This window comes from Macrobrachium nipponense, chromosome 21 (assembly GCF_015104395.2).
Source record: "Macrobrachium nipponense isolate FS-2020 chromosome 21, ASM1510439v2, whole genome shotgun sequence".
Classification (NCBI taxonomy): domain Eukaryota; kingdom Metazoa; phylum Arthropoda; class Malacostraca; order Decapoda; family Palaemonidae; genus Macrobrachium; species Macrobrachium nipponense.
Window position 1 is genome coordinate 63,240,852 of NC_087212.1, and position 23,829 is coordinate 63,264,680.

Genomic DNA, 23,829 nt, shown 5'->3' on the forward strand with positions numbered 1-23,829 from the left:
TCCATATTGTGTGAGCAAGGCACATATTTTCAGGGAATTACTTGAAGATTAAATAGAATAAAAGTTAGCCCAAAAAGGAAAGGGATTTAAAGTAAAATGAGTTTGTCATGACAAACTGTAAATGATCTGACTCAGTTAGAAAGGCCATCTGAAGTAATGTGAATTATTTTTTGAGAATGTGAATTACTTTTTTGCAAATGTTTAGGTATTCTTAGAGATCTCAGAATTGGTATTTTATTGTTGCAGGGTAGGGAAGTTAAATATTTGCAAATGTAATGTTGAAGGTAATGAAAGGGCTGACAACATGGCAAGACACTTGGCTTCAGACATGCCAAAAGGATTCTATTGTCATTTAGGGATATCTTCTCGTGTAAAGAACAAAACCAAGGAGGCTTGGCCAATTTCATGGGAGAATAGCAGTGACCAGACATTGTTGGAACTTAGGCTGCACTTGAATAAAGCTGGTTGTTATGATTGGGCAACCCCAAAGATTTTATGGTAACTGCTTTTGGTCCCTTTGACTGTATGAGTGTCCCATTTTTGGAGACTTGGGAGTTTCCCTTTCCAATTGCTGGGGTGAAGTTGTACACACACACTCCTGCATTGGTAAAAATGTTGTGTGTAAATGAAGTGATATCTTCTTGTTTGTTAAGGGAAATGGTTTATTCATCAGAAGAAACAATATTGATTTTCAGATTTTATCACCTCTCCAGATTTTATATACTGCTTAGTGGATGTAAGTGGGTATATTTATAAAGTGGTGTATGCAATGTTTGAATGAATGACTTGTGAAATTGTTTTTTTAGGAGTTCCATTTGATTTTAATCAACTGTTAGGTGATGATATTTTTCAAGGCTCAACTGCTGTTATTAGTGAAGTACAATTTTATGGTAACTTTTTAGTCAGGAGGATTTTCATGCTACAATTTTTTAATCATATTCTTGTTGGGGTCTAGATGACTGTTTTTATTTCTGTAGAAACATCCACACAGATACACATTTTGTTTCAGTGGCTGCTGATAAGCATGCAGTTTGTCAAATTTACTTCAGTATTAGCATTCACACTCATTTATAGTCACCTTGCTATTTACAATAAACCCCATTGAGAGTAGCTATCACAATTAGGCATGCGGTGAATTTTGTTGCCAAGATGATGGTGGTAAGGGACCATGAATTCTTAATAATTGGTCATGTGTGTGGCGTAAGTATCCATACTGCTACTAATGCTTGACCAAAGTTCTGTAGTTCTGTAGAAGTTATAGTAAATCTAGTCAAATTCATGGAACCAATACTAACTTCATGTAAGTATTGATTCAGGGTGGCACTCTGAGTCTCCTTTATAAATTGTTGCTGGGGTTTTGTGAATTGTTGGTTTTATATCTTACGTAAATAAAAAAAAATATTTTTTAAATGTTTTTATTGGTGAATATGTCCTGTCTTTGCCCATTTATTCTTGACTTTAGTTGCTAAGAATTCATGTCTTGAAATAAAGTGAAGAAGTAATTAATACCATTTTAATAAGAACCACAAATTAGTCAATTTAAAACTCAAGATGATACTCTCACACTTACTGCTTGTCTCATATATCATTGCTGGACTTTGCTCCAGGTTACATGAAGTCCCCCTATTCATACCTTACTGATGCATGTGACTTTCAGCTGGCCTTAGAGATGAGTTGACAGTATGGGAGATAGTGCATTCTGTAGCAATTGTTTCCTAAACAACGAGCTACCACTATCACTATATGACTTATGTATTTATGAAATAATATAGTTATTTTAAAATCTTTAAATTTATGCATGTGAACAATGGGATTCTATTCTATTTCAGTCATAGCTTGTTTATACAACGCACCTCATAGTTTAGTCCCTATTTCCTTGGCAGAAATAAAAATATTTCATCAAATCTTTCCCCAATGATTTATTCATTATGTTTAAAATAATATACATATATATACATATTTTGTAGGAGTTCCAAAAATTTTATGATTTGTTTCAATTATTCATAACATTTAAACACTCATTTTAGGGATATTTCTGTTGTTCCAAATTATGGACTTGATATATTTGAGGGCTGCAGTAGTATAAGTTAATATAATATCTCCTTAATAAGCTAGTGACTGATCACTAAGAGAGCTAAACCATACTTCCAGAGCCCATAGAATAATTATAATTCTTTTTATTTATTGTCTTCACACATTTGGCTAAATAAAGGATGTACATATAGTATACGGTGAGAGGTTATACTATGAGATATTAAAAGTGTTTAAAAGATTTCAGAATTTTGTGTTTTCTTTAGGATCGATGGATAGTGAGGCTGGAGTTTTTGCAATGACATTTGATCAGAGTGGATCACGCCTTATAACATGCGATGCTGATAAGACCATAAAGATATACAAGGAAGATGACACAGCGGTAAGTTTTTTTGTTTTTGTTTTTTTAGGCAAACCAAACTTAAGTACTGTACTATTTGATTGCATATACACCCACAATCAAGGAGTAATAGGGGAAACAATTTTATGGTACTACGAGCAGTATTTTTTGTCCAAAGTTGGGCTCTAGTTTTAGTAAAGACATGTCTTGCACCTGTTCAGGGCTCTATTAATCTTGCAACCATTTGCTATTTTGTATAGGATGTTACAGAAGTAATTTCTCCCCTGCTCATGATGCTGACCAGAGCATGGCATTTCCAGATGATTATTGAGTTTACCACTTAGCCCTCTTACGCCGACTGGACGTATTTTACGTCGACATTTTTTGTCTCCCATGTGCCGACTGGACGTATTTTACATCGACTTACAAAAGTTTTTTTTTAAATTCGCGGAAAAATACTTATAGGCCTACCAGCCTAAAACTTTTGGATCAGGTGCCTTGGGGGATGCTGGGAGTTCACGGATCAAGGTGTTGTTTTGTTTACAATCGTTACGCAGGCGCGCAAGCGTGAATTTCTTTCTTGCCGCACTAAAAAGTATCTGTGACACATCTCGGAAATTATTTCGTCACTTTGACATAATTTTTGTACCATTGTAAATTAGCCGTTACATGAAGTATTATATATGAAAATGTGCGCATTTTTATGTAGAATACAACAATAAAATACTCATGATTGTAGCTTTTAATAGTTTTGAGATATTTTCATATAAATAACAATAATTGCCAAAATTTCAACCTTCGGTCAACTTTGACTCTACCGAAATGGTCGAAAAATGCAATTGTAAGCTAAAATGCTTATATTCTAGTAGTAATATTCAAGCATTTACCTTCATTTTGCAAAAAATTGGAAGTCTCTAGCACAATATTTTGATTTATGGTGAATTTATGAAAAAAATAAAATTTTCTTTACGTCGGCGCGGTAACTTTTCCGAAAAAATCATACGTGCAATTGTGGTAATGTTTGCACCATTTTAAATTAGCCGTTACATAAAGTTTTATATATGAAAATGTGCGCAATTTCATGTAGAATACAAAAAAAAATAATTGAAGGTTGTAGCTTTTATAATTTTTGAAATATTTGCATATAAATCACGATAAATAGAAAAAAAACCACGTTCGATCAACTTTGACTCTACCGAAATGGTAGAAAAACGCAATTGTAAGCTAAAACTCTTACAGTCTAGTAATATTCAGTCACTTATCTTCATCTTGAAACAAATTCGAAGTCTCTAGCAAAATATTTAGATTTATGGTGAATTTTAAAAAAAATCTTTCCTTCCCTCCGCGCGGATTCTCCGCCACAAATCTCCGAAATACGTACGTCCCATTCTCGGAATATTTGCTCTGTTTCATATGAGGCATTTCATAGAGTTTTATATATGAAAATATGCGCAATTTCATTTAGAATAAAACGAAAAATATTTGAAGGTTGTAGCTTTTCTTATTTCCGAAATAATTGCATATAAAAAATATATAAAAAAATTCGACATTCGGTCAACTTTAACTCGTCAGATATGATCGAAAACTGCAATTGTAAGCTAATACTCTTACAGTATAGTAATATTCAATCATTTGTCTTCATTTTGAAAGACATTGGAAGTCTCTAGGACAATATTTAGATTTATGGTGAATTTTTAAAAGAAATATTTGTTTACGTCCGCGCGTTATGAATTCATGCATTATTTTGTGATAATATTTTCTCTGTGTTGCTTTTATTGTTTTACAATGTGTTATATACCAAAATTATCGCAATTTAGTGTACATTACTACAAAAAAAAGTAACTTGTTACCTTTAACTGTTTTGCGCACAGCGCGATTTGAATACAATTATATATGAAATTTCGTTTTTGCGCTATCATATATCGCATTATTTATATATGATAATGATAATTTTTTCATTTCTGATGGTTGCATACTAAACTTCAGGCAATGACAAAAAAAGGAGCCAAAAATGAACTTTTAATCTTGAAAACTAAGCGCGCTGTGAATTTTTAAAAAAAATATTTTTTCCGCTTCCGCGCTCACTCCGAAACCCCTCCAGCACACGGGAGACAATTTTTTATTTACCACTCCGGCGTAAGAGGGTTAGTTAAGGGATGCCTCCCACATAAGGGGTTAGTCTTCTACATAACAGGCAGTGGTATGAACCAAATACTAAATTTTTAAACCACTATGTAAATTTGGCATATTTTGCAGTTAACTATGATTATGACTTACAGAAATCTATAGGAAGTACCTTACACAAACAAAAATCTATAGGAAGTACCTTACACAAGAGTTTGAGAGGACAACTTTTCAGATTTAAAAATTAAAATGTTTTAGAAAAATAGGATATGTAGCATGTTTCTTATTGTTATACAGTTGTGATAGTTGTGTAATTGATTTATTACTGTTTAACTGGTAGATGACATATTGTTATTGTTATTATTATTTTATTATGTTTATTATTTATTAATTTAATTAGTCATTATTAGTATCATTATTTATTATTCATTATTCTTATTATTATTATTATTCATTATTATATTATTTTTATTATTATTATTATTATTATTATTATTATTATTATTATTATTATTATTATTATTATTATTATTCTTTGTCAACTTTTTCCTGTGATTCTGACCAAACTAGTTTGCATGGTACCATAGAAATTTGTTATTTCCCAAATGCATGCCATTTACCCATTTTCAAGGGGTCTTATCAACACATGACCCAGAACCTTAGGCATTTTTCTCTAAAAATTTTAAATAACGAAGTATTTTTGGTTGAAGGTACAGTTGCTTATTATTATTATTATTATTATTATTATTATTATTATTATTATTATTATTATTATTATTATTATTATTATTATTATTTTTATTATTATTATTATTATTATTATTTTTATTATTGTTCAATATTTGTTTATATACGGAACAAACTTTGGTCTTAACATTAGGACAATACTAGCGCCAAGCTGGAAACCGGTAGAATTAAAATTAAACCTGTGAGATCCAGGGACTGTTGGCATTTATACCAGGTCACGGGGCATGTAGTACCCAGAATGCTCTCAGCGTCCCATGACCAGCCATTTACTTTCCTACCGCCTTTAAGATAGGACGTGATTACTGTATCTGTTTTAAAGCCGGTTTCTTAGTTTGCCCGATTTTATTCATATTCACTTTTTAATTTTTTTCTCTGGGTGTTCTCAGTGTGGGTGTGATCTGGTTGGTGTGTGTTCATTGTGAAATGGAGATTTTTGCTTCACCAACGGGAACTTCTTCCAGTTCTCGGAAGAGACAAAGGAAATGCCCTGGAGTGAGTGGGTTTCCTTGTTCAAGATTTTTAACTTCGGTGTCTACAGATCCTCATCCAACATGTAGTAGGTGCAGAGAAAATGTATGTACTATTACTAATCCTTGTTCAGTTTCTCGTGGTTGGTCGGTGGAACAGTGGAGGAAGATTTTTGAGAAAGGAAACGACGCCATCTTTGGATGACCAAGCGTCGTCGGCTTCTTTTGTATCAGCGATACACCAGACTGCTCCATATGTTTCGTCGCCTGCTTTTGATTTTTCCCATACCTCTTCAGTTTCTTCTAGCGATTCGCTATCGGAAACTCCAGGAGGGGTTTTGGGTAATTTTATGCATAATTATGCTCCGTTAATTCCGGCAGGGAGGAGGGGAGCATTGCCATCTTTGTTCCAGGTGCAGGCTCCCAATGCGCAGAGAATGGAGGGTACGTGTACAGTGTTAGGCCTACCAGGTGTACCAACCTTGGAGGGGTTGCTGTCTCATTATATGACGTCGCGATTCCAGCAGGGCCCAACAGCGCTGAATGTTCTTCATCCCCCTGGCCTGCATAACATGGGAACTAATGCCACAGCAACCTCAACATTTTCAATGTTTCCAGCGATGCAGAACGTTTGAGGTAGTTTTGCTGTACACGTAGGGCTGCCAGCAGCAGCCGCCCAGTCTCTCCCTACAAGATTGGTGACGTCACAACCGGCGTCACACACCAACATGGCAGACGCGATGACGTCACAGCCTATTGCTTCTCTAGCTACTTCGTTGCCTCCCGAGCCAAATATGCTTTCTGACTCGTTGGTACACACAGTCATAAAGAAATTACAAGATCTAGAGGAGATGATAGCTAAGAAAGACAAAAAGAAAAGGCTTGATTCGTCTTCTTCTTTGTCTTCTTCCTCTAGCTCAGCGTCATCGCTAAGTTCGATGGCAGCACTGCGTGAACCAGTCAAGCTTTGGAGGATACGGGACTTCGTTACTGATCCTTGGGCCAAGAGGAGAAGAGTGAATTCTTCTTCATCTTCGAGCCAGGACTGTCACATCCTGGTCAGCAACAAAGTAAAGAAGTCAGTGACTGGTAAGCTTAAAGCTAACGAACGAAGCCGTTTACAAGCATCCGAACGGGCGGAAGCGTCAACGGTCGCTGGGCTGGCGGCCGACGCGGAGATGCCAGCAGAGACTACAAAGAATCTAAGAGAGACTACACTGCTGTTGGTAAAATCAACGGTAAGTGGGAAATGTTCAACAAAGAATAAAGATCAGATACCAGTTTTGCTTGTAAGACCTTTTAAAATATGGAGAAAGGATGAGAGCTCCCATTAAAAGGTCGAATAATAAAGAGTGGGTAACATTGTCTGATACGATGGTAGCAGGCGTTGTTCGGCTCAATGAGAGATCAAGGCCAAGTTCTCCGACGATCGTTGGAGACAGTATTAATAGAGATAGAGAGGAAATTAGCTCGGTTTCGAGGGAGCCTTCATCTTGGAGATATAGGCGCGATTCTCGCTCTAGATTTGTAAGCAGAGGAGTTAGGCGGTCTCGTTCTCCTACTGACTATTCGGGATCGAGCCATCGGCGGTCATCAGGGATCAAAGATGCTGTGCTTTAGAACTGGAGGAAGGAGAAAGCCAAGAGTTTCTGGCTTTCTATGCAGGGGTGATTGATTTGATTCGTCAGTTCAATAACTTTTCGGGGAGCACGGAGACACTTGCCAATATGCTTCCTCCGGGGATTGACATGGTGTTGGGATTGAAAAAGGATACAAAGGTGTCATATGAATTACCTTGTTCAAGTCATGCGGAGTCTGTTTTACAACACGTAAATGTGCGGATTGCTGGAAGGGATGATTCCTTAAGATCGAATAGATCGTTTGAACTTTATTCCTCCACCAATGATGAAACAGGAAATATTGTACCAATGGTTCCTTTGCTATCTAGACAAATTAACCCAAATGTGGTGAGGTTAAGGCCTTGATTAACCTTGGATCAAGTTAAGATGGAATGCCCTTTGATGACTTGCCAGGAGGCTGCTACTTTGGAAGCAACAGCTTCTTCTGTCTTTCAGACTGCTTCTTGGTTAGATCTTTGGTCAACAGCAGTGGCAAAAATTGCATCCTCAGAAGTATCAAGAAAAGTAGTGGATGAGTCAGTGTTTATCAGATTGCTACAATCATGTTCCAAAGCAATTGCATACTTGACAAATTTAAGTGCCAATGTTTGGGCAAATATCCTATTAATGAAGAGAGATGCAGCTTTGGCTAGATTAAGCCGCACTGTTGATTTGGATTCCCTGCTTGCAATGTGGAATGGGGATATCCTAGAGTCGCAATTGCTGTTGCCAGAGGTCATACTAGAAGAGGCTATAGATAGAAGAAGGATGGACACTAATGATAGATTAGTACAGCAGGCAGTTGGAAAAACGTCTAGAAGTCAAGCGAATCCTGTTGAGGTAAGGCAGCAGCAAATACCTCATAAGAAGCCAGTGAGACATAACATCCCTAATAGAGCAACAAGACCCTCTTCCCCAAAGAAGTTAGCTCATTGGCCCTTTCACAATAGAAATAACAGAGGAAGGGGGATTAGGGGAAGAGGGAGAGAGGTTCAAGACGATAGGATGGGCGCCTCTCATCACTCAGCCACACCAGTGGGGGTTTGCCTGGCAAATCACTGGAAGGTGTGGCAGGAATTTGGAGCAGAGCAGTGGGTGGTGGATATTCTCAGGGTCGGTTATTTGATTCCATTCGAAGTAACCCCACCCCTGACAGAACAACCATTACCTCACCTCACTTATGCTCAGGAACCTCAGAAGGCCTTTATTCTGCAAGAGGAAGTGAAGAAGATGGAAAAAGGGCCTGTGGAACAAGTATCCATTCTGTCAAAGCAGTTTTACAGCAGAATTTTCCTTGTCCCCAAAGCCAATGGGGATTGGAGGACAGTAATAGATCTGTCAACATTGAATCTGTTTATAAGAAAAACCAGATTCAGGATGGAAACTCCAAAGACGGTTCTACAAGCAGTCAGGGTCAAGGACTTTATGCTGACAATCAACTTGAAGGACGCATACTTCCAGATCCCAGTCCATCAGTCTTCCAGGAAATTTCTCCGCTTCAGTCTTGCAGAGAAAGTTTTCTAGTTCAAAGTCCTGTGCTTCGGATTGACAACATCTCAAGTTTTTACAAAAGTGTTCATCTCGTGTCGACATGGGCTCATGCTCCGGGGATCAGGCTGATAAGATACCTAGATGATTGGCTGGTGATAGCAAAGTCCAGTGAAAAATTACTTCAGGACAGGGTGACCCTCCTGCAGTTTTTTCACAGCTTAGGTATCAGGAGAAGTCGAAGTTGGATCCAAGTCAACGGCTGGTGTATCGGGGTATGATTATAGAGACGGTAAAAGCCAAAGTATTCCTGGCAGCCCAGAGGGTAGAGAAATGCAAACAAGTGGTGAATGCCTTTCTGGAAAAACAAACACAGCCAGCAAGACAGTGGCAGGTAGTACTGGGAATTCTAACTTCCTTGGAGAAGCTGGTACCACAAGGGAGGTTACACCTTAGATCTCTACAATGGAGGATTAAGGAGTTTTGGTCATCAACGGTAGATCATCCGTACGAGCAAATTCCCTTGTCGACAGAAGTGAGGAAAGACTTACTGTGGTGGGTGCAGGACAACAATCTGACAGTGGGTGTTCCCCTTCAACATCCCTCCCCGGATCTCTTGCTGTTCTCAGATGCGTCACTCAAAGGTTTGGGAGCCCATATGAAGGAGTTGATGATTTCAGCAAAATGGAGTGGCGAGGACAGAGAACTCCATATAAACGTGTTGGAGTTAAAAGCCGCATTCCAAGCACTTCATGAATTCCGGGCAAGGGTGAAGGGGCAATCAGTGGTATTGATGTCAGACAACACCACAGTAGTAGCTTACATAAACAAGCAAGGAGGCCTCATATCTTGTCAGTTACACGGGATGACAGTTCAACTTCATCAGTGGGCTGTAGAGAACTTAGTAGACATCAGAGCCAGATATATTCCAGGAAAAAGAAACATAGTGGCTGACAAGTTGAGCCGGAGGGATCAGATCCTGGGAACGGAGTGGTCCTTGCATCAACAGGTAGTAGACAGAATGCTCATATTGTGGGAGAGGCCGATCATAGACCTATTTGCAACCAGATACAACAAAAAGTTGGAAGTGTATTGTTGTTCAGTAGTCCCAGACGTAGAGGCAGTAGCAGAAGATGCGCTACAACACCCATGGGACAATCTGGACGTTTACGCATTTCCGCCATTTTGTCTAATCCATCAGGTTCTGAACAAGGTAATGCAGTCTCAGAACCTCAAAATGACTCTGATAGCACCTTTATGGCCAAAGGCAGAACGGTTTCTGGACCTGTTGGAACTCCTAATAGACGTGCCGAGGGAGTTACCTCCATGGAACAACCTACTATGTCAGCCGCACGTGGAGAGGTACCACCAGTCGGTGAAGCCCCTCTCACTTCACGGATGGAGACTGTCAAGTATCTCCTGCGAGTGAGAGGTTTTTCTCAGAAAGCAGCAACACAGATGGCAGGAAATATCAGAAAAACATCTGCAGTGGTATACCAAGGAAAATGCTCAACATACTGTGATTGGTGTCGTAGAGGGAACTTGTCTCCACTCAGAACCACTATTCAGCAATTAGCAGCCTTTTGATATATCTCAGGCCAGAAAGGCATATGTCTGTATCTGCTGTAAAGGGGTACAGGGCAAGCTGGCTATGTTAATGAAGAGTTTTGAGCTGTCCTGTTTGCCAAAAGAACTAAAAGCCCCAGATTGGGATTTAACCATGATACTGAGCAGTCTTACAAAACCCCCCTACGAACCATTAAGGGAGTCCACAGATAGGAGCTTGACCCTGAAGACAGTCTTCTTATTGGCCCCAGCCTCAACCAAAAGGGCGGGGGGAACTGCATGGTCTGTCATATGTGATAAAGCATTCGAGAGGTTGGAAGTCAATGGTATTCAAGTTTGTTCCAGAATTCGTAGCCAAAACTCAGAACCTATCAGTAGTGGATGGCAGATTCGACTCCTTTTCCATACCTTCTCTGGCAGAATTTGTAGACAATGACAAAGAAGAGATGCTTCTGTGTCCCGTCAGGGTACTAAGAGAGTACTTAAGAAGGACAAGGTACCTCAGGCCAGGGTGCCGGAGGCTGTTTGTAAGTACAGGACGGAACAAAAAGGAAGTGTCCAGGAATACAATATCGTTTTGGCTAAGAGAAACGATCAGGAATGCATACATGACAAAAGACAGAGGGTCAAATAGCCAGGAGAGGGCTAGAGCTCTTGACATCAGGGACTTGAGCGCTTCTTTGGCATTCAAGAAAAATATGTCTGTAGAGAGAATTCTGAAAGCTGGTATTTGGCAACGCCAAACAACTTCCACTTCTTTTTATTTAAAAGATGTTGCCCATAGATCCTTGAACACTTTTTCCTTGGGTCCAGTGGTGGCGGCCCAGCAAGTGGTATAGCTTATCCGGTACCCCTGGCAGGTCAGTTTGTGTCTAGTCTAAGATGAAGGTATGAAAGTAGAATGAATGAGATGACTGGTCTTTCTTCTTTACTACTTTCTTTCTACTCCTTTACCTATGGGCAGTATGAAGGAGAGTACCATCATGAGCTGGAACCGACTAGATGCAGGTGAGGTGGTCAGCCATACTGTAAAGATAATCTAGAGTATAGTGTACTTTTCAGTAGCAACACACCCCTCTCGGTAATAGAGAAAGAGAGGGGTGATAATAGATCAAGATACAAGGGACAGGAGTGGTTTAGGAGCATGGAGAGTTCTCCATCTTCTGTAATATAATAAACCATGGCATTGTATGAGCACCCAGTGAGGGAAACCAATAGTTCTCATATATCTTTGATTCAAGGGTTAATAGTTCATTGTCTTAGAATACACATACTATTCGGAAATGGATAAAGAGGGCAAACTCCCAGTCAATTATAGAGACTTATCTCCCACCAATAAATAAGTCTATCCAAATGTTAAGACCAAAGGTTTGTTCCGTTTGTGAACAAATGACAAATTTTTAACCAATTTGTATTTTTCATAACTAACAAACCTGAGGTCTTCAAAGGTAAAGGCCCACCTCTAACCACCCCTCTAGCAGTCTAAACTGGGTTGGAAAGGTAACTGGCTGGTCACAGGACGCTGAGGGCATTCTGGGTACTACATGCCCCGTGACTGGGTATAGATGCCAATAGTCCTTGGATCTCACAGGTTTAATTTTAATTCTACCGGTTTCCAGCTTGGTGCTAGTATTATCCTAATGTTAAGACCTCAGGTTTGTTAGTTATGAAAAATACAAATTGGTTAAAAATTTGTCATTTTCTGTTTTTAATGGATCTTAAGATGAGTACTTTTTGGTAATTATTTATTATTTTATGCAAAGATTTTGTACTTTCAACCTATTATCAAGGTAACGGGTAGCCTGAAATTGTACTTTTCTTTGGTTTATATGGGACCAGATTGGTAACCTAGAGCATTAGGAATTACTTTATTTTAGCTATCTTTCAGTCTCAGTTCAGTGAAAAGGGAAATGTTTTGGCATTTTTTCTTGAGATCTCAAGTGGTGATAGAGGTCTGGTTTTTTGGCTTTGTCTGGATTCATAATTAAGTTTTGAGGTGGAAGCAGCAGGTTTTATAGTAGAGAGAGAATTAACTATTATTTATTGGCATCATAATGTAGAATGTTTTTTTTTTTCAGTCTGAGGAAACCCACCCAGTTAATTGGAGGCCTGAGATCCTAAAAAGAAGAAAATATTAAGCAACCTGAAAGAGCTGATGTTCAGCATTATTAGTTGTAAAAGGATTAAAAAGTTGCTTTATTTTTACTGAGTAAGTTATCTTTCTTCTTTGTAATAAGTAGAAAATGTGAACTTGTTATTTGCAGTAATCCATTTACTAAACTTTTGTATTAGGGGTGTTATCAAGGAAATTGGTTTGTCCATACCATTTTCAAACCTCCTGTTTTACTTAAAGCACATATATATCAAAGGTACTTTGCATCATCCATTTGGTCCTTAGTTGCACAACTGATTATTCTGTACTTGTCTTCCATTCTTTGTAATTACAGTGGTACCTCAGGATACGAAATTAATCCGTTCTGAGGCGGCCTTCGTAACCTGAGTTTTTCGTATCTTGAACCGCATTTTCATGTAAATTGCCTAATTTGTTCCAAGCCCTACAAAAACACCCCAGTAAATTTTATAATAAGGCTAAATTGACCAATAAATAATGAACTACAACAATTTGGACCATTCAATACCTAACATAACCTTTATTGTAGTACGTACCTGTAAATAAAGTGTATTAGTGTACATGGTACAAGAAATACTTTACGTACATGTACGCACATATGTAGTAAAATGTGGAACCTAACCTTACCTTTCGAGTGAGGCGATCTCCGAAAGTGGTGACAGAGGAGGAGGACAAATGGCAGAAAACATGAACACTTAACTTTACGAAATACTACATTAAAAAATGGCAGAAAACATTAACACTAAACTTTACAAAACACATTAACAAATGGCAGAAAACATTAACACTTGATTATCTCCAGCTTCGTTCTCCAGAGAAAGCATCCTCTTCTTTCCGTGAACTTCAGCAACATTCTTGGGACCAATGGCTAATAATGTAAGTAATTAAGTTCACACACAACATGATAAAGTAACTTACAGTACAACAAAAGTGAAATCACTAACATGAATGTACGTTAACAAACGAAATACGTATATGTGAAGGAACAAATTCCAGTGTTTACGATAATGCTGCCGCAAAAAATGGTCAAGGAACGCCTTTACATAGAGGCATGATGCTGACCAATAGGAGAGCAGGATCTTATGGCGATGACTAGCATCAGGAACCAATGGGAGAGCGGGAGGATGGTGGCGAGTCTACTCATTTGGCGGGGCACGAGTTTTAAAATTATTATAGGTGGTCCGGGCGAATCTCAGGACTTTACAGCAACATCCTTACGTAACCTGAACTATTTTCGTATGTAGAGCCAAAAAAATCTTCATATTTGCTTTCGTAACTTGAATTTTTCGTAAGCTGGGACTTTCATATGTCGAGGTACCACTGTATATCAATTAACCCTCTTACGCCAATTGGACTTATTAAACGTCGAGATAAATTGTCTCCCGGGTGCCGATTGGACGTATTAAACGTCAACATAAAAAAGTTTTTTAAAAATTCGCGGAAAAATACTTATAGGCCTACCAACCGAAAACTTTTGAATCACGCGCCTTGGGGGATGCTGGGAGCTCACGGATCAAGGCGTTGTTTTGTTTACAATCGTTACCCAAGCGCGCAAGCGCAAATTTCTTTCTTATCGCACAAAAAAGGGATTTTGAGGTAGGAAAAATCTATTTCTGGGCGAGGAAGCCGTGTCGCCCAGTGAAATGTGTCCTCTTTAGCACTATTTCTAGTAAAATATTGCTATAATACCAGAGAACTGCTAAATTGGACATGTCAGAAGTCTCTGACTCGCTCACCTAAATAAAAGGTGTCGGTATAGAACTGGGGCAAGTGTTAAAGTGACATCTCAGAAATTATTTCGTCACTTTGACATAATTTTTGCACCATTTTAAATTAGCCGTAACATGGAGTATTATATATGAAAATGTGCGCAATTTCATGTAGAATACAACTAAAAAATACTTATGATTGTAGCTTTTATCAGTTTTGAAATATTTTCATATGAATAACGATGTGCCAAAATTTCAACCTTCCCTCAACTTTGACTCTACCGAAATGGTAAAAAAACGCAATTGTAAGCTAAAACTCTTATATTCTAGTAATATTCAATCATTTACCTTAATTTTGCAACAAATTGGACGTCTCTAGCACAATATTTTGATTTATGGTGAATTTATGAAAAAAACTTTTTCCTTACGTCCGCTCGGTAACTCTTCTGATAAATTTTTTAATCCGATTGTCATAATGTTTGCACCATTTTAAATATGCCGTTACATAAAGTTTTATATATGGAAATGTGCGCAATTTCATGCACAATACATCTAAAAACAACCCTTGGTTGTAGCTTTTACCAGTTTTGAAATATTTTCATATAAATAACGATAAGTGCCAAAATTTCAACCTTCAGTCGACTTTGACTCTACCGAAATGGTCAAAAAGCGCAATTGTAAGCTAAACCTCTTATATTCTAGTAATATTCAATCATTTACCTTCATTTTGCAAGAAATTGGAAGTCTCTAGCACAATATTTCAATTTATGGTGAATTTATGAAAAAAAAACATTTTCCTTACATCCGCGCGTCAACTCTTCCAAAAAAAATCAGAAATTTTTTCGTCCGATTGTCGTAATGTTTACACCATTTTAAATTAGCCATTACATAAAGTTTTATATATGAAAATGTGTGTAATTTTATGTAGAATACAACTAAAAATGATTGAAGGTTGTAGCTTTTCTCATTTTCGAAATATTTGCATATAAATCACGATAAATAGAAAATAAAACACATTCGGTCAACTTTGACTCTACCGAAATAGTCGAAAAACGCAATTGTAAGCTAAAATGCTTACAGTGTAGTAATATTCAGTCATTTATCTTCATTTTGAAACAGATTCGAAGTCTCTAGCACAATATTTAGATTTATGGTGAATTTTAAAAAAAAACTTTCCTTCCCTCCATTCGCGGATTCTCCGCCACAAATCTCCGAAAGGCCTACGTCGCATTATAGTTATATTTGCTCCATTTCATATTAGGCGTTTCATAGAGTTTTATATATGAAAATGTGTGCAATTTCATGTAAAATACAACAAAAAATAATTGAAAGTTGTAGCTTTTCTCATTTTTGAAATATTTGCGTATAAAAAAAATTATATATAAAAAAATTCGACATTCGGTCAACTTTAACTCATCCGAAATGGTTGAAAACTGCAATTGTAAGCTAAAACTCTTACAGTATAGTAGTATTCAATCATTTATCTTTATTTTGAAACAAATTGGAAGTCTCTAGAACAATATTTAGATTTATGGTAAATTTTTGAAAAAAAAAAAAAAAATTTTACGTCCACGCATTACGAATTCATGCATCATATTGTGATAATATTTTCTCTGTGTTGCTTTGATCGTTTTACAATGTGTTATATACCAAAATGATCGCAATTTAGTGTACAATACAATGAAAAAAAATTAACTCGTCTGCTTTTACTGTTTTGCTCACAGCGCGATTTGAATACAATTATATATGAAATTTAGTTTTTGCGCTATCATATATCGCATTATTTATATATGATAATGATATTTTTTTTCATTTCTGATGGTTGCATACTAAACTTCAGGCAATGACAAAAAAAAGGAGCCAAAAATGAACTCTTAATCTTGAAAACTAAGCGCGCTGTAATTTAAAAAAAAAATATTTTTTCCGCTTCGGCACTCACTCCGAGACCGCCTCGGCATACGGGAGACGATTTTTCTTATTCCCCTTCGGCGTAAGAGAGTTAACCATCTTCAAGTTTTTCTTCCTTCAGTGTCATGCCTGACAAATTAGATTTTTGGTTGTTGAATTAGCTCAAAATACACAATTGAAAGGCTTCATGATCAATGCCTTTCATGGGATAGTCTCATTTTGCCTTTAATCCCTTCACCTTTATGGGTTTTTAGCAAATGTGTAAAACATAAGTATTTTTATACTTTGAAATATGACATTTTTACATTTCCATAACTTGGGAGTTTGAAATATGACATTTTTACATTTCCATAACTTGGGAGTCATAGAGAGATTATGGCTGGTGAGTAACTCTTAAATTAGCAGTATTTCTTATCACAAAAAATAATGAAATCCATTGTGTTCTTGTAATCCATGAGAGCTTTTGTTTTCTTTATGATATTTCCTTGTGAGTCAATTTATACTACATACGCTTTGTTTAATGGTAAGAATAGTGGTGTATAGTTTATGTCTTTCCACGTTGTTGGTGTGACTTATGGATCTTCCTCAGAATCTGAAGACAAATATTGGTGTTATTTTCATCTTCTGAATTCATTAGGTCTACGTAATAAGTACTACTTCTAGTTTTTTTGTCATTCATTATTTTTTAAAAAAGCATGGTTGTGGTTCATGAATATACTCAGTATAGTAAAGGGAATGGTTGATCTTTGCTTCTGTCTCAGATAAGAGCCACTACTGTTCTTTCCCTCATTATCATCATTATTGCAACTTATTAGCTTTCACCTAACATGTCCGACCCCTCTAACTGCTGTTTCTTAATTCAACTGTAGTTTTGTGTTTAGCATATTTATTAAATCTTTTTGGTCTATATACTAAAATTTACATACTTTATTTTGTTATTAAACTAACTTATATACATCCCTGTTTCATTGTCTTGGTTATGGAGAAAGGACATTATGCTAGGATTGGAGTTCATTTCTGAAGTTAGTACAGGCAGTCCCCGGCTTACAATAGTGGTTCCGTTCTTGAGACGCATCGTAAGCCAGAAAATCATCAAAAATCATAAGCAAACCTTACTCTTAATGGTTTGGCTGCATTGAAAACTATTTAATCTGCATTTTTCATCAATTTTGCATTTTTGGAGTCATATTTCTTCCGTCAGATTGGCGTCTTAAGCGTCGTAACCCTGGAACATGCTTTGTATACATGGAAATAATTTCTGATGAATATAATTGAAAAGCATCATAACCTTGGATTGTCATAAGCCAAATCCTTCGTGACCTGGGGACTGGCTTTAATAGGAGCTGCTGTGGTCTGTCAACCACCCTGTAATGTGTTTCATGGGTGTGGTTGATTCATGGCATTCCATCTGGCTTGCTTTCCAAGATGGTTAGAGTGGGGATGATTGTATATTCACGTGATGCTCCCAGCTCCATTGATTGGGTTTGGCTCAAACTCAAGCTACCATAATGATGATGATTTCATCCCTTCGTGGTAGGGTATGAAGTGCCCTTTTGAGTCTTTTATTGGGGGATGAATTCCATGAAAGACTAGTTACATCTTTTTAGGGTTTTCTGACTTGTTTTATTATTAAAAATTATCTCAAGAATGGAGATATTGCTCATTTTGTTAAGAACTGTGTTCATATCCTGGTAAAATCAGGTGCCCAGACTCACATAAACTATGTTGTGAGATGATAGCTCAGGCAAAACTAGACAAAACTATTTTTAAACTTCAGATAGGGGAGAGGAGCTAAATTTTATGAAAATCTATACAACTTTACAGAAGAGTTTTTTTAAAATGTTAACTAGTGTTTGGAAGTATATAAACCCAACAACTACCATAATTTTCAATCTAATTTTCTAGTGAATAGTATCTTCCCACATAAGCTTAGAAAAAGAAAATACTAACCCATCCATGCAAGCTAAAGTCTTGACAGCTTTATTGCTGCTTTAAATTCAACCATCCATAGTCAGTAAAACTAAAAAATTTGTGATACTTATCTCCTAAACATATTTAGTACACTTCTACTTCAAGCTGTTCTAATTGCAATTTGGACTCCAGTGCCAATGACAACAAAATGACAGGAGTACCAAATTGGCAATGCAGCTTTTTCCAGGTCATGAATTGAGCATGTAAGTGTTGCAGAAAGATTGTGGGAAGTATAGAATCACACCAAGGCCTTGAAAGCAAAGGATATTCTTTGTAAAGCCACCTTAAATTTTAATGGGTATTGCACCATATAAGACTACCAAAAATCAGCTTGGAACAAGTAATCAGTGTTGAACCTTCCTCCAGTACTTTTTGTAGTTCAGCATCTTATCAGGCACTCTCTGGAAGGTTACTATTACTTCAGCCATTTAAATACCAATAAACAATAAATACCTAGTTTCAAGTTACATATTAACATCATGCCTAAGGAAAATCATGGAAACCATGGTCAGTGCAAAACTTCAAGGGTACAGCAGTACCTAGAAAGGAGAGAAGTCTCTAATCTGTTACCCAGTATGGTTTCTGGTAGATGAATTCAAAATGTTTGTTTGATTAGGCGAAAGTCTTCAGTTTTTAAAATGTGTTCATCCAAGCAACGTCATGTGCCTAAATTCTTGGATAGTGAATAAGCATAGAACAGTGCTTGGAGGTATGACATTTTATTTTAAAAACAATCAGTGATTGTTAAGGGGTTAGATACCATTATGCAATCAAGCTTTCTTGACATCACTTAGTTTCAATTTGAAGTTGACAGTACTCTGTTAGGAAGAAAATTCGCCTTCTTTCTCTCGTGTGTTGTATCAAGAATGTCAGTATATGAAAAAACTAGAGCACTGCATAAAATTGCAGTGTTCAGATACACATTAAATGGCTTTAAATTCCCACCAAGCAAGACTGTTATAATCCATTTCTGCTGCATTTGAGGAGCACATTCAGACAAATATTTACAAAGGACAAAGTATCCCCTTATTACAAGTAACAAGAAATTTGGGATTTACATTTGACTATAAACTAATTTGAGTTGTTAATTGAAAATACCATGTAGAATTGAATATTTTTAAGGTGTGGGCCCATAAAATCCAATGGCAAAGACTGTCAAATACTTGTATGAGTACTATACAGAGCACTCACTTTGCCAATTAATCAACAACAACGCCAAATAAGCTTAAAATATTTATAGATCTAGTAGACTGCAGGCACCAAATTAGTCATGGGGGCATATAGGTTTTTACCAATGAGCACTCGCCTTGTCAACATTAATCATCAGCAACCCCAAATAAGTTTTAAAATATTGTGTAAACTATTTTTAAATCCAGTAGGCTCGGCAGGCATCAAATTAGATATTATTTATGTTGCAGAGACCAGCAAACTGGTTTGCTTTTAAAACTGCCAGTAATAAGAACATTCAAGATATTACAAAGCATAGTAAATCTCCCCAAATTTGCCATACGTCTGATTTTGCGTGCTTCACTGTTATTTTGAGAATATGGCTGTGATAGTAATCAGTTGGTATGGAACACAGTGGCTCCAGTTCCAGCTGTCATTAGATTTGAAGTGTAGCAAAGCTTATTTCGGGAGTGTAATTCCTCTTTTAGTTACTGTTTTTACAGTAGAGCTGTGGGGTAGCAATTATAGACAAAACTTCACCAACTGTGATTTTACAAAGTGCATGCAATTTTAAACTTAGTCAACCCTTTTATTTTAACTATTTTATGGTGGCTTTGTACTATTGAGCATAGAGGAATGAAAGTAAGGTTTTGTCTGACTCCAGCACATGTAGAGTTACTTTGCAATTAGGAGGCAAATAGATCAATATCGTAAGCTGCAGTTGAACTACTTAGAAGTTGTGCACTTTTGTATAGTTATTTCATCCCACAAGTCAAAACCTAATTTGAGACATTTGGCAATTATGTTGGGACATGGTAAATCAGAACAAAGGTAAAGATATCTCAAGAGTTATTATTTCCAGTGGAAATATAAACTCTTGTCTTTTATAAAGGCATATTTCCTTAGCATGAGCTGGCATCAGTTTGTGAAACTTAATAACAAGGCACCTCAGCACTTTTTCATAGGCCGTAGGCCAAGATTAAGTTACAGTGGACCTCCCCATTCATGGTTCCGGATTTGTGGCTTCACCTATTCACAGATTTTTCTTGGAAGATATAGTATAGAAATTTTTCGCGGAAAATTTACCTATTTGCGGTATTTTTCATTGAGAAATATTCACTAATTACTGTATTTTCATATTATTTTCATGACTAAATACATTTATTGTGATAAAACTATTGGAAAATTCAGGTATAAGCATTCTTAGAAGGGCTTTTTGTGTTTGAACTATCAACATAGCAGTTATAAGTATTTTTGGAGTGTCCAGTATTCGCGGATTTTAACTATTCGCGGGGGGGTCTGTGGTACACATCCCCCGCGATACTGGGGGTCGACCGTATACATATTGTAATACATACACCCTGAGTGACTGTCAAGTTGAAGGCTTTTTTTTTTTTTTTTTTTTTTTTAAATCATATGTAGTGTTTGTGATTTTGCTCAACATGGATTTGAACCAGCAAAGTGGACAACAGGTGTGAAAGTCATAAGTGGATGTTTTGCCACTTAATGTCCTCTGCATAAGTGTTTTCCTACAGGTGTGGGTTTGTTGGTCTCCTGTGTAGTGGGAGAGGGTTGCCAAGCATGGAGGAAAATTGGTGTCTTTGGTGGGTTACTCTTCATCCTCGACATTACCAAATTTCTTTTCTCTTCCTCCCAGACTCCCCTCCCTCTTTCCCTATCCTTTCTGCTTTTTCTCCTCCAGATTCGGTCCATAGGGGTTACACGCATAAAGGCAGGCAACCAATATGTGCTCTTGGACAGCGTGACATAGGTGCCTGTGCTAAGCTCTCCTCCAGGTGAGATCACAGTGCGTAATTGTTCACCATTGCCTTCTACTGTTTGGTTGGTGGCATTGCCTGAGTATGTGGTTGGGCCTTGTGTAGTAGTCATGGCATCCCTGGGAAATTTAGTACCATTTAGCCATTCAGGATGAGGTCCATGTAGCTTTTACTGCCAAAGTCATAGTCTTCTGTTTATCTCCCTGATACTCCCCTCTTCTTAGCTGCGATGAAATTTTTTATGACATAGATGCCTGTCAGCAGTATATTTTGTTCATTACTGGGAGTTTTCTTGCTCACAGTTACATCCAGTCATAGATGGGGGTGTGTTTTCTGGGTCAACAAGTGATTGGCAGACAGAAGCCACACAACAACTTCAAGTTGAACATCATCATCTTTCTAGGCCTTACGCTTTCACTGTCATTGTAAAGGATGAGTCATTGGTATCATAACAGAAGGAATAAGGGAGGAATAGTTGTCCAAATCTCTCTCTTGTGTAGCAGTGCTATTCATGTGGGTAGAATCCAGTGATATCTGGCTCATGCCAGAAAAAGAGCTACATATAGCAGACAGTCTTAGCTGAGAGAAGATGGTTCGGCAATCAAAATTTTCATTGGATCAGGAAGACTGCAAGCACTTTGGAATGTGTAAGATGTCCTCTTAGTAGATCTGTTTGGAACAAGTTTGAACCACTTATTTCCAGAGTACTGCTCAACTGAGCTGAACCCATCCACTTGGATGTGGGGCATGTTGATGCATTCCTAGAACAACCTGGATGCTTAATGGATGTGGATATTATGCGTAATTGGATGGGTTTTTAGTCCTTGGGACCTTTGTCACGCTGGGTCAAGTACTACCTGCGAAAGGAGATGCAGTAGAGTTTTCATCTTTTGCCTCCTCTTCATTCATCCCATATTCATCTCTCATACATCTGAACAAGGAAATCCACTCACTCCAGGACATTTCCTTTGTCTCTTGCGAGATCCCGAAGAAAGTTCCGTCGGTAAAGAAAAATTCTCCATGTCTCACAACTTACACAAACCTAGCAGATCACACCCACACTGAGATCACCCAGAGAAAGATAAAAGGAAAGGAATGAAAAAACAGGCAAACTAAACCGACTTTAAAGAGACAGAGAGTAATCACAGCCTCTCTTAAAGGCAGTAGGAAAGTAACTGACAGCTCATGGGACGCCCTGGGCATCTGGGAACTACAATGCCCTGTGACTGGATACAGATGCCAATAGTCCCTGGACCACAGAAGTTTTTTTTTATATTAATTCTACCGGTTGTCCACCTGTTGCTAGTATATATCCTAATGTTAAGACCGAAGGTTTGTTAGTTATGAAAAATACAAATTGATTAAAAATTTGTCATTTTGGCTTGGTTATGATTTTGTGTCGTGACGTGATTGATTTGATTAGTTGATGCCTACTCTTTTTGACAACTTAATAGTTAAAACCTTGTTCCACTCTCAGGAATTTCTTTAACTAAAAATAACCCACTGAACTTCCTGAGTCTTGGCATCAGACTCATACAGTCCCTGAGTGGAGATCTTGATCCAGCACCCACTCAGAAAGAATCTGGGATCTAAAACTTAATGTCATTGCTAAAATATAATTAAGTAACAATCATTTTTATCATTCTAAGAAAACAAACTGATTTGATTATACAAACCCATCAATCATGTAAGGAGTGCCTGTCTTCCATCCCCTCATTGCTTACTGCTTTGTAAGACAAAAGATCGTAAGTCTGGAACATTCAAGGTGGTGAATGTGGGCTTATGTAGAATGATGGGTTTATATAAAGAGCTAGTTATACTTTTAAGATTTAATTAATTTCTGATGTTTTTCGTGTGATTATTGATTCTGAGTTTTTTCCTCATTTTAGTGTTCTGAGGACATCAGACTAGTCCCAGGATGCTCGGATTTAATAAAGAATAAGAAATATGTTGTGGTTGTTCTTTTCCCTAAAATTCCCATCTAAGTAGATATTGTGATGTTGCAAATGTTGATAGGAAAAAATATTTTATTTGCAAGTCAGTTGTGGGTGCTGCCTAGAATTTAGGAAGGAAGAAGGATGAAAACTATTCACTGTATATTTTGCTACTCAGTTAGCACCTTTTTTCAGCATGAAAATGGCTTTGTCCCCACCAACATGAGCAATCTTCGTTAATATGATTTAGAAATGCATGCAAAACCAAAGGCAACTTGTATTCTATCTGAATTACTAGCACAGTTTTCAGTTTAACCATAGAACTAGTTTGAACAACTTAAAAGAAGACTTTTTTGGTAATTTAAACTAGTAATTTAAACTTTTAAAGTGTTGTGTTGATAATATAGTAGTACTTATTAATTTTCTTTTTTTATTAATTTTCATTATTAATTTTTCCTGCTGCCTACATCTAAAGGAAATCTTGAAGTAATCCTAAAACATGTCCACTCACTCCAAGATTCTGAAGTTTATAAATAAGTGCCTTATGATTTACTAAATGGAAAGTTGTACTAAAATCTATTTTAATTACTCTGCACTCTAAACCCTTATCAAGGTTCCCATGCAAATGGTATGCCAAGTCTTAAAGTGCATCACTGGTACATAAATTCCTCCTATATGCATATTGACTATCAGATAACAATCTTTTAGATCCCACATATTAATATAGTGGCTTTAAAATAAGTGTTTCTGGAACTATGGAGAGCACAGGGAAAATAGAGAAAGGTTGGTAGCTACTGCAGTCTGCAGATATGCCACTGTTTAGAACAGGCACTATATTACTAAGCTTGC

The 23,829-nt window shown here is 37.1% G+C and overlaps 1 protein-coding gene across 4 annotated transcripts in view; it reads left to right on the forward strand.

Annotated features, from left to right (window-relative positions):
- The window catches only part of LOC135198084 (pleiotropic regulator 1-like), a 142,099-nt gene extending 119,105 nt beyond the window's left edge, over nucleotides 1–22,994 (forward strand). For 3 of the 4 annotated variants that reach the window (XM_064225510.1, XM_064225511.1, XM_064225512.1), the window contains exons 6-7: nucleotides 2,298–2,413; nucleotides 12,461–13,004. In XM_064225510.1, coding sequence (XP_064081580.1) covers nucleotides 2,298–2,413; nucleotides 12,461–12,520 — 176 coding nt within the window. In that variant the 3' untranslated portion in view covers nucleotides 12,521–13,004. Of the gene's footprint in view, nucleotides 1–2,297; nucleotides 2,414–12,460; nucleotides 13,005–22,935 lie in introns of those variants that run through there. The other variant, XR_010310723.1, reaches the window with a different exon arrangement.
- Nucleotides 22,995–23,829: the final 835 nt, after the last annotated feature.